Raw genomic sequence first — 12,485 nt, forward strand, 5'->3', positions numbered from 1 at the left:
GACAATTTACAAGATCACAAGACAAAGGAGCAGAAGTAGGCCAATCGGCCCATCGAGTCCGCTCCACCACTCCACCATGAGCTAAACTATTCTCCCATCTAGTTCCAATTTCTGACTTCTTCCCCATATCCCTTGATACCCTGACTAATTAGATACCTATCAATCTCCTCCTTAAACACTCTCAATGATCAGGCCTCCACAGCTGTATGTGGCAACGAATTCCATAAATCCATGACCCTCTGGCTAAAATAATTCCCCTCATCTCTGTTTTAAATGGGTACCCTCTAATTCTAAGACTGTGGCCTCTTGTCCTGGACTCACCCACCAAGGGAAACAGCCTTTCCACATCTACTCTGTCCAACCCTTTCAACATTCAAAATGCTTCTATTAAATCCCCTCTCAGTCTGCTATACTTCTATACAATGACCAATTAACCTACTAACCGGTACATCTTTGGGCTGTGGAAGGAACTGGAGCACCCAGAGGAAACACACACCGGAAGGGACGAACAAATCTGCTTACAGAGTTCGCCGGAAATGAACTCTGCACTCTGATGCCCTGAGCCGTAACGGCGTTGCACTAACCACTACACTCCCTGGAACTGCAAATAAATTATTACCTTGTCTGAGAAATTTTATATGTGAAAATTTGTTTCTCTGTGATCCGCATGGATATGTTGCTGACTGTAACTCCACCCACAGCACTACGGAGCTCCACCAAGTGCCAGCTCCCAGCCTGGGAGTGCCCCTCGCACAACTGGTCACGTCAATGGCGACCAACCGCAGGGGACCTGAATTCACTATTTGTCACTTAGCTTCCTCACACACCTTCCTCCTGCCAGATCTTCATCTGTTCTGCCAATGAAGTAGGTCCTCTGGTACCTGGTATCCTCTGGTGTGGTGGCACAGTGGCATAGAGGCAAGTGTAATCCTTTACAGAAGCAGTGATCGGGACTCTGTAAAGGGTTTGTACGCTTACCCTGAGGGTTTTCTCCAGGTGCTCCAGTTTCCTCCAACATTCCAGAGACGTTGAAAACACCAATGCCCTTGAATGGAAAATCCTACAAAAAGTAATGGATACAGCCTGGTCCCTTGCGGATAACATCCTCCCCACCACTGAGCATATCGACACAAAATGTCGCAGGAAGGGAGCATCCATCGTCAGGAATCCCACCGCTAGGTTCTCACTGCTGCCATGAGGTGCAGGAGCCTCAGGACCCACAGGACCAGGTTCAGGAACAGTTACCACCCCTCAACCATCAGGCTCTTGAACCACAAGGGATAACTTCACTCAACTTCACTCACCCCATCATTGAAACATTCCCACAACCTATGGACTCACTATCAAAGACTTCATCTCATGTTCTCGGTACGTGTTGTTTATGTATTTATGATTATTATTTCTTTCTTTATGTATTTGCACAGCTTGTTCTCTTCTGCACACTGAGTGAACACCCAAGTTGGTGAGGCCTTTCATTGATTCCATCATGATTATGGGTTTATTGAGTATGTCTGCAAGAAAATGAATCTCAGGGCTGTATCTGGTGACATATACGTACTTTGATAATAAATTTGCTTTGAACTTTGAAATATCCAGAAGCATGGAGACATTGTAGGCTATTTCCAGCAAATCTTTGGACTGTGTTGGTCATTGTTGCAAACGACTCTTGTGTGTTTCGATGCACATGTGACATAGAACATAGAACAACACAGTATAGACCCTTCAGCCTACCATGACGTGCCAGCCTTTTAACCTACTCGTAAAGTAATCTAACCCTTCCCTCCTACATAGCCCTCCATCTAATTTCATCCATGTGATCATCTAAGACACTGGTTCCCAACCCGGGGTCCCTGGACCCTTTGCTTAATGGTATTGGTCCATAGCATAAAAAAGATTGGGAACCCTTGATCTAAGGTTTCCTTAAAAGTTTAAATGCTAATCCTTTTCTTTTTAGACAGGTCCGCTCGGAAAAAGCCGATTTTCCAGGAATAAATGGGGCCATTCACTGCCGCTGGTGGCAACTGGACAGACAGAACTTCCCGTCACTGACCTGTCGATGAAGTAACCGGTCACTGGACTCCTTCCCTCTGCGCTGGGTGGCTCCCAGGTAACAAGCACGTAATCCTTGTTAACGTCCTGACACTCCACGTCCAGAGGAGAGCCGGCTGCTCCAGGTACGGCTGCTGAGGCATCTGTGTGAGCAAGATAGTGCCACGATTGTGAGTTAGTCACACTGCTTATTATCAAAGTGCCTGTATGGAACCATATACCACCTTGAGATTCATTTCCTTTCAGGAAAATAAAGAAATGAAATAGAATTTATGAAAAATTATACATAAATAAAGACTGACAAACAAACAATGTGCAAAAGTAAACACATTCAAAATGCTGGAGGAACTCAGCAGGTCAGTCATCATCTATGGAAGGGAATGAACTGTTGATATTTTGGTCCGAAAGCCTTCATCAGGACTGGAAAGGAAGAATAGAAGCAGAAAATAGAAACTGGATGCCAGAATAGAAAGGTAGGTGGAGGGAAAGGAGGCTAGCTGGAAGGTGAGAGGTGAATCCTGGTGGGTAGGAAGGTAAAGGACTGGAGAGGCAGGAAGGCACAGAGTCGACTGTACTTCCTAAGAAGGTTGGCGTCATTCAATGTCTGTAGTGAGATGCTGAAGATGTTCTATAGGTCAGTTGTGGAGAGCGCCCTCTTCTTTGTGGTGGCGTGTTGGGGAGGAAGCATTAAGAAGAAGGACGCCTCACGTCTTAATAAGCTGGTAAGGAAGGCGGGCTCTGTCGTGGGCAAAGTACTGGAGGGTTTAACATCGGTAGCTGAGCGAAGGGCGCTGAGTAGGCTACGGTCAATTATGGATAACTCTGAACATCCTCTACATAGCACCATCCAGAGACAGAGAAGCAGTTTCAGCGACAGGTTACTATTGATGCAATGCTCCTCAGTCAGGATGAAGAGGTCAATACTCCCCAATGCCATTAGGCTTTACAATTCTACCGCCAGGACTTAAGAACTTTTTAAAAGCTATTATTAATGCTTTTTGAGATAGTGATTTAGATGCATATCATATTTTTTTTTTACTGAGTTAAGTATTGTATGTAATTAGTTTTGCTACAACAAGTGTATGGGACATTGGAAAAAAAGTTGAATTTCCCCATGGGGATGAATAAAGTATCTATCTATCTATCTATCTATCTGATAGGAGATGAGAGTGTGCCATAGGAGAAAGGGAAGGAGGAAGGGACCCTGAAGGAGATGATAGACAGGTGAGATGAAGTCAAAGGTCAGAGTGGGGATAGAAGAAGAGGGGAGGGGGAGGGAATTTCTTTTACTGGATGGAGAAATTGATATTCAAGCCATCAGATTGGAGGCCACCCAGACTGAATATAAGGTGTTGTTTTTCCACCCTGAAGGCAGCTTCATCATAGCAGTAGAGGAGGCCATAGACCGACACGTTGGAATGGGAATTAAAATATTTGGTCACCAGGAAGTTCCACATTTGGCAGGTGGAACGCAGGTGCTCAAAGGAGTGATCTCCCAATTTCTGACAGGTCTCACCAGTGTAGAGGAGGCTACATCAGGAGTACCGGACACAATGTGCAAAAGAAGATAAATTGTGCAAATTAATAAAAAATAAGTAAATAAATAATACTGAGAACTTAAGTTGCAGAGTCCTTCAAAGTGAGTCTGAACATCATGGAGTCAGTTCAGAGTTGAGGTGAGTGAAGTTATCTCCTCTGGTTCAGGAGCCTGATGGTTCCTGAAACTGGTGGTGTGGGACCTAACGCTCCTGTACCCCCCTTCCCAAAGGCAGAAGCAAGAAGACAGCATGGCCTGGATGGTTTGGTCTTGATACTGTGGCAGCGCTCCTCGTAGACGTGATTACAAAGTGTTTATAATTAATCATAATAAGCAGAGAATGATTTTTTTTCTGCTTACTAAGACCATTGTCTGTTATTGAGAGAATCTCATGTCTGCATCTCTACACAAGAAGTATTTGTTAAACTCTCGAACATGCAAGGAGAGGAGAAAAGGCATTTACTCCTGTGGCCAATCCACCTGAAGTGCTCACAGCCATTTTCCTCTTCCCTCTCATCACGGTCCACCTCGGGAAAGCTGGAGGCTTTGCCTTCATTAGCAGGAAGAACAATCTTTGGTGACAATTAATCTGATACCATCAGAATAACGTGAACAGAGCAGAACAGAACTGCACAGGCCATTCAGCCATCATGTTGTGTCAATCTTGATGCTAACTCATACTAAATGTGCTCTGCCTGTGCATCATTCATGTCTCCCCTTAATTAGGTGTCAATATAAACGTCTCTTAAATTCTTCTAAATTACATCAGTACAGCCCAGGAACAGGCCATTCAGCCCACAATGGTGTGCTGAACCAGCTAAAAAGCAAATCAAAAATACCCAAAGAGTAATCTCTCCTACCCATACGATGTCCATATCTCTCCGCCTTCCTTATATCCATGTTCCCCCTCCTCAGCCCTATCACTCTGGTTCCCTACCCCCTGCTAATTTAGTTTAAATCCTCCCCAACTGTTCTAGCAAACCTGCCAGCAAGGATATTGGTTCCCCTCAGATTCAGGGGTAACCCATCCGTTTTGTACAGGTCACACCTTGCCCAGAAGAGATCGCAAAAACTTCCATTGACTTCATCAGATCAGGGCTGTGTTACCACGGCACCCATTACTAACCTCTCTTCAACACATTCCTTTGGCATTCAAGGTCCTTGTCTTCACCCTGACACCACGGCACGCTGCTCATGAACTATTTGACCCTCTCCCATCAGGGAGGGGTCTATGCAGCATCCAGACTCAATAACAGTTACTTTCCCCAAACAATAAGGCTGATTAACCCCTCCACCCACTAACCCACCCCTCCACACTCACAACCACTACTTAAACACGAGGAAATCTGCAGGATACTGGAAATTAAAGCAACACACACAAACTGCTGGTGGAATGCAGCAGGCCAGGCAGCATCTATAGGAAGAAGCACAGTCGACGTTTCGGGCCGAGACCCTTCCTAACTGAAGGAAGAGATAGTAAGAGATTTGAAAGTGGGAGGGGGAGGGGGAAATCTGAAATGATAGGAGAAGACAGGAGGGGGAGAGATGAAGCTAAGAGCTGGAAAGTTGATTGGCAAAAGGGATACAGAGCTGGAGAAGGGAGAGGATCATGGGACAGGAGGCCTAGGGAGAAAGAAAGGGGGAGGGGAGCACCAGAGGGAGATGGAGAGCAGGCAAGGAGTGATTGTGAGAGGGACAGAGAGAGAAAAGAGGAAAATAATAAATAAATAAATTGATAGTTAAGGGATGGGGTAAGAAGGGGAGGAGGGGTATTAATGGAAGTTAGAGAAATCAATGTTCATGCCATCAGGTTGGAGGCTACCCAGACGGAATATAAGGTGTTGTTCCTCCAACCTGAGTGTGGCTTCATCTTGACAATAGACATATCAGAATGGGAATGGGACGTGGAATTAAAATGTGTGGCCACTGGGAGATCCTGCTTCCTTTGACAGACAGAGCGTAGGTGTTCAGCGTTGGGTCTCCCAGTCTGCGTTGGATCTCACCAATATATAGAAGGCCACACCGGGAGTTCCGGACGCAGTATACCACACCAGCAGACTCACAGGTGAAGTGTCGCCTCACCTGGAAGGACTGTCTGGGGCCCTGAATGGTGGTGAGGGAGGAAGTGTAAGGGCAGGTGTAGCACTTGTTCCGCTTACAAGGATAAGTGCCAGGAGGGGGATCGGTGGGAAGGGATGGGGGGGACGAATGGACAAGGGAGTCACGTAGGAGCGATCCCTGTGGAAAGCAGAAAGAGGTGAGGAGGGAAAGATGTGCTTGGTGGTGGGATCCCGTTGGAGGTGGCAGAAGTTACGGAGAATTATATGTTGGACGTCTTCCAGATCCAGCACAGTTTTCATGTCCTTACTGAGGACGTCTGGGTCGCTCACAACTTGGCCTCAGCAGCCACCTGCAATCACACAACAGAACTGTACAAATATAACTGTCATCGTCGGATATGACGGACAACCAATAATCTCATTCTTTATCCTATTGTTTTTTATTGTGTTGCATCATAGAGTCACAGAAGCGGGCCCTTCAGCCCATCTAGTCTTTGCCAACTATTTAAACTGCCTACTCCCATCAACCTGCACTTGGGCCATAGCCCTCCATACCCCTCCCATCCACGTACCTATCCAAACTTCACTTAAACGCTGAAATCAAGCTTGCATGCACCACTTGTGTTGGCAGTTCATTCCACACTCTCACAACCCTCTGAGTGAAGACCATTTCCCCTCATGTTCTCCTTAAACTTTTCATCTTTCAACCTGAACCCGTACCTTTGGTTGTGGTCCCACCCAACTTCAGTGGAAAAAGTCTGCTTGCATTTATCCTGTCTATACTCCCCATAATAAAAAAAGTTGAATTTCCCCATGGGGATGAATAAAGTATCTATCTATCTATCTATCTATCTATCTATCTATCTATCTATCTAATTTTGTATACCTCTATGAAATCTCCTCTCAGTCTTCTATGTTCAAAGGAATCAGATCTGGAGTAACAATGATTTTGTTCTCCTTTACACTTGTGTACAGGAAATGACATTAAACAATCTTCACTTGATTGCCTCGAACATTCAGGTCTTGCTTTCTTCTACGGTGAACGATAAGTGCAGCTTTTGAAGAATATCCTGAAGGGGGAGCTCAATACAAGAGCACTGACAGAGCCCATTTGCTTCGTTACCTGCTGACTTTTAATGATTCATTGTGCTCACTGCTGGATCTAACTCATCCCCAAGTACAATCATCAAGGACCCCACCATCCAGGCCATGATCTCTTCTCGCTACTACCATCGGGCAGGAAGTACAGGATCCTTAGGTCCCACACCACCAGGTTCAGGAACAGTTATTACCCCACAACCATCAGGCTCCTGAACCAGCCTGGATAACTTCACTCATCTCAACTCTGAACTGATTGTACAACCTATAGACTCAATTTCAAGGACTCTGAAACACACGTTCTCAATACTAGAAAGAACGGATTAGAAAGGCTGGCTCTGTTATGGGAGTCAAACTGGACACACTGGAAGCTGTGGTCGAACAAAAGACCCTACGGAAAATCCTGGCAATTCTCACCCTCTGCACGTCACCTTGGCTGAACAGAGGAGCACTTTTAGTAATACAGTAGACCAAGACAAACTGAGCTTCTCCATTCTTACCCTCAGCCATTGGGCTTTATAATGAGTCAACCTACAGTCGGGGAAGTGATGAACCCTCCTGTTAGACAGTTCGTGGTAACTTTTTTTTATTCCTTCTACTTCTCTTCGAATATTTGTATCTGTGCACTTGTAATGCTACTGTGACACTGTAAGTTCCTCTGGTACCAATAAAGTATTTATCTATCTATTTATAATTTGCATAATGCTTTTATTATCGAAGTATGTATACTAGATACAGCCTTGAGATTCATCTTCTTGCAGGCAGCCACAAAGCAAAGAAACACAATAGAGTCCATTAACGAGAAGACTGTCAAACACTCGATGTGCGGAACAGAAATCAAACCGTGCAAACAACAGGTACGCAAATAGCATTTCGAACTGAAGTTCAGGAAAGTGAGTCCAGAGCCATGAAGCCAGTCATAACTGATCCAGGAGCCCGGTGGTTGCAGGCCACAGCCTCAGTAAACCTCACAAGCAGTGAGCTGAACTCCAGCCTGTCCCTCTCCTCCAGCCCTGACACTCTGACCTTTTCAATCTGTTCCAGTGCCTAAATCAGCCATATCTCACTCTCGGACCCAGTCCCTGCCACTACAGTACATTCCCGGGCACTTAGGAGTCTTTAGGAGTTTATCAACATTTTATTGAAAGTCTGATGCTACTGAAACCTGAAGACTGAAGTGTTCTTTATTTGTGTCAATTTTGATATAACTTCAGTAAATTTAAATAAGAAGATTGTATCGCAACCCAAAAAAAAAACTGATCAGTAAATCATCAGAACAACTGAGTGATCACAGGTCACAGGAGTAGAATGAGACCCTTTGGCCCATTGAAACTGCTCAGTAATTCACTCATGGCTGATACTAGCATTGTCAGTCTCTCTCTTTCCTCCTGTAACCCTTAACCCCCTTTACCAGCCAAGAACCCATCAAGCTCGTCCTTAAGCATACCCAATCCCGTGTCCTCCACAGCCGCCTGTGGCAATAAATTCCACAGATTCACCACTCTCTGGCTAAAGAAATTTCCTCTTCATCTGTTTTAAAAGGATGTCCCTTTATTCTGAAGCCGTAACCTCAGATCCTAGACTCTCCTACTAATGGGAACATCCTCTGTCCGTCGACTCTATCCAGGCTTTTCGGTGTCCAATAGGTTTCAATGAGATGCCCCGTCTCATCTTTCTGAAATCCAACAATTACAGGTTGAGGTAGGGCGGATCTACCTGAGGAATAGGCAGCCAACATCGATTGACTATGCAACTGACCTACACAGTCAAGGAGTCCAGAATAAACTCCACAATGTGAACCCACAAAGAACAGAGCACAGACTGGAAATATAGACCATAAGACCATAAGGTATAGCAGCAGAATTAGGCCATTTGGCCCATCGAGTCTGCTCCACCATTTCATCATGGCTGATCCATTTTCCCTCTCAGCCCCAATCTCTTGCCTTCTTCCCGTATCCCTTCATGTCCTGACTAATCAAGAATCTATCAACCTCTGCTTTAAATACACCAAATGACTTGGCCTTCACAGCCACCCATGGCAACGAATTCCACAGATTCACCACCCTCTGGCTCAAGAAATTCCTCCTCCATTCCAAATGGACATTCCTCTATTCTGAGGCTGTGCCCTCTGGTCCTAGATTCCCCCACCATATAACAGCGTAACAGTGGACAGAGTAACCAGGTCAGCATCCCATCAAAGTCTGATAAAGGAGACACATTCTGTGTTTAAAACAGGACATGTTTTTATTTTCAGAGCAGGAGCACATTCTTACCTCTCACAAAGACATATCCACTATGTTCCTTGTAACCTGCTCCTGTGAGGAGGCACATGCTATAGAGACCCTCATCCTCCTTATAGATGTGAGTGAGGGTCAGTGTGGTGGAATATTCCGAGGTCTTAATCTTCACCAAATTAGACTCCTTCACTGGAATTCCTGCAGGTACAATAACGATTAGCGTCAGCATTTGCCACATTGTCTAGCCAACACTGTATATTCACTTCCATTTCAAATGTTATTGCATTTCCTGCTGACAGGCCACATCCCATAACAATTGGCACAGGACTCTTGCTGCAGAAGACAACTCAACGCATGTTATGGATTTCCTTGGTAGCAAGCTAGAATATAAAAGAAAGGACATACTTGGCTAATTGTGAGCAGTTTTGGCTCCTTATCTGAGAAAGGAGGTTCACAAAAATGATTCTGGGATTGAAAGGCTTGTCATATGAGGAGTGTTTGGCTCTGGGCCTGTACTCATCAGAATTCAGAAGAATGAGGGGTGACTTCATTGAAACCTTTCGAATGTTGAAAGGCCTCGATAGAGTGGACATGGAGAGAATGTTTCCTGTGGTGGGGGAGCCTAAGACCAGTGGACACAGCCTCAGAATAGAGAGACATCTGTTTAGAAAGGAAATGAGTAACCTATTATTGTGCAATCTGTTACTTTAATTTCTGGGCAACAATATTTCACATTAAGTTACTTGACTGCTAACTGTTTGCTCCATACTATCAGACTTACCACAGAGCCAGAAGTGGTTACACACTCACTGAACCCTTGTTGACTCAGTATGTATTTGCTGATGAGGCAAAGTGAACAGAAGACAATCTTACAAAGTTGCCAAGGTCATTCACTGGATTAAGCAATTCACACGCTACACTGCGATTTTAAACTTAACTTACTCTGCCGGCATTGGAGAGGGTGTAGAAGAATTTCATGAAAATAATTCTGGGAAAGAAAGAATTAACATATGAGGAGCATTTGAAGGCCCTTGCTGGAATTTAGAAGAATGTTGGGGGGGGGGGGGTGCGAAATCTCATTGAAACCTATTGAATATTGAAAACTCATGATAGAGTGGATGCACAGAGGATGATTCCTAAAGTGGGTGAGTCTAGGACCAGAGGCACCCGAATCAGGTCCACTTAGACAAGAGATGAGGAGGAACTTGAGGGCAGTGAACCTGTAGGATTCATTGCCACTGACAGCTGTGGAGGCCAAGTCATTGGGTATAATTAAAGCAGAGGTTGATAGGTTGATTAGGCCTTGATTAGTCAGGGTGTCGAAGGTTATGAGGAGAAGGCAGGAAAATGGGGTTAGGAGAGATAATTGGTCGGCCATGATGGAATGGCAGAGTGGCCGCGATGGGCCAAATGGCCTAATTCTGCTCCCATGTCTCATAGTCTGAATTAAGGCCCACAGGCAGTCAGCATGACTCAATCCCAGGGAGTGGTAGTGTTAAATATCCTAGTAGGAGTGTGTAATGGAGAAGAAATGCCATATAGAAAGTGAAAAGCCATTAACACCCACCATCATGAAGCCAGCAGATCTCTCTCAGGTGACCCATCAAGGCCGATGAAAAGATGCAGCTCAGGGTTAGAGATCCACCCTCCTTACCGAATGAAGCTCCAAACCCATCAACGATGTCAAAAACTGGCACAGTTGGACTGGCTGGAGGAAAGAGAAAGAAGGGGCGATGTCGGTTTCAATTGGTATACAAAACTGTAGCTGCAAAACCATACAGGACAGTACAGAACCACAAAATGACACAACAGAGGAGGTTGAACCTCTTCTACATGGGTGAGACACCATGCACAATGGGACACCATTTTGTCAAAACCTTTTGCTCTGTTCACCACAAAAGGCAGAAATGGCCACCCATTCCCACTCCCATTCTTTCCGTTAGTCCTGACAAAGGGTCTCGGCCCGAAACGTCAACTGTACTTCTTCCTATAGATGCTGCCTGGCCTGCTGTGTTCCACCAGCATTTTGTGTGGGTTGCTTGAACTTCCAGTATCCGCAGATTTCCTCGTGTTTCCCCACTCCCATTCTGACGTGTCAGTTCATGGCCTCCTTCGCCGTCACAATGAGGCCACACTCAGGGTGGAGGAGCAATGCCTCTTATTCTGTCTGGGTAGCCTCCAACCTGATGGCATGAACATCGATTTCTCCAACATCCGGTAATCTCTCTACCCTCCACCTTACTTCTTTCTCCATTCCCTATTCATGATCGCTGTCACCCCACCTCCTCCCCTGCTCATCACCCCACTCTGGCCACACATTTGACACTGCCCTTGAAGTGGTTAATACAACAGACAATCTGCTGGAGGCATTCAGGGGGATGAGCAACGTCTGTGGGGGAGTGTGGGGGGGGGGTGAGAGGAATTGTCAAACTTTTAGAATAGAGGGATGTCAGAGGTAGTTTTTCACTCAGAGTGGTGGATGCCTGGAATGTGCTGCCTGCTGTGGTGGTAGGGGCAAATACATGAGAGGCTTTTAAGAGACATTTGGATCAGCACATGGATGTGAGGAAGATGGAGGGATATAGATATTGTGCAGGTAGGAAGGATTAGATTTTGTGTTTTTTTTATTTTTTAGCTGGTTCAGCATGACATTGTGGGTCAAAGCTCCTGTACTCTTCGCTGGTCAATGTTCTTTTATCCACAGTGGCGTGAGACAGTGGAACGAACTGCCAGCACAAGTGGTGCATATGAGTTCAGTTTCAATGTTTAAGAGAAGCATGGATGGTAGGCGTATGGAGGGCTGTGGTCCCGGTACAGGTCAATGGGAGTAGGCAGCTTAAATGGTTTCAGCATGGACTAGATGGGCAGAAGGGCCTGTTTCTGTGCTGTACTTTTCTATGACTCTATGACTCTACTGTCCAGGGTGAATTAGACAGCCAATCCAATTCACCAAGAGCATTAAAATGATAGAATTATGGCATCACCAGTGCACAGAAATGTATTCATTTGACCCAAGGTGTAAATGCCAGTGTTTGTGAACATATTACTCTGGCTCACCCCATTCCTCTGCTCTTTTGCTCATTGTACTGATAATCGTTTTCACTCATATTCCCAGTGGACCGTGAATCTTCCAGTCGTACTGGCAATGCATTTCAGCTTGTAACATTTTGTGATTTATTCATCTGCTGGAGCTTGATTTCACACTCACCCATAACTGCGCTTGAGACGGAGATTCAGATTCAGATTTATTTATCACATGCACATCAAAACATTTGGTGTGGTGGGGTGGAGACTGGTCTCTACCAAAGGAGGTGTAAGACCCTCCTTCCCTCCGCTAGCCTGCAGGTCACCCTTGGGCAAGGTGTAGCACCTGCTTAGCCCCCGGATCAGGGTCACATGAAGCCATGGGGGCAGGTGGTGGATGGTCGTACCAGCAGCTGGTGCACATCACAAGTCCTGGTTATGTGACCACGGACGCCAGGCAGACAATCTCTGAAGAGTATT

The 12,485-nt window shown here is 45.5% G+C and overlaps 1 protein-coding gene across 1 annotated transcript in view; it reads right to left on the minus strand.

Annotated features, from left to right (window-relative positions):
• myom3 (myomesin 3) overlaps window positions 1-12,485 on the minus strand; it is a 123,515-nt gene that overhangs the window by 80,900 nt on the left and 30,130 nt on the right. Inside the window, exons 8-10 of the mRNA XM_073028296.1 lie at window positions 10,549-10,689; window positions 9,018-9,179; window positions 2,051-2,192 (exon numbers count right to left, since the gene is read on the minus strand). Coding sequence (XP_072884397.1) covers window positions 2,051-2,192; window positions 9,018-9,179; window positions 10,549-10,689 — 445 coding nt within the window. The remainder of the gene's footprint in view (window positions 1-2,050; window positions 2,193-9,017; window positions 9,180-10,548; window positions 10,690-12,485) is intronic.

The sequence above is a fragment of the Hemitrygon akajei genome, chromosome 24 (assembly GCF_048418815.1).
Source record: "Hemitrygon akajei chromosome 24, sHemAka1.3, whole genome shotgun sequence".
Lineage (NCBI taxonomy): Eukaryota > Metazoa > Chordata > Chondrichthyes > Myliobatiformes > Dasyatidae > Hemitrygon > Hemitrygon akajei.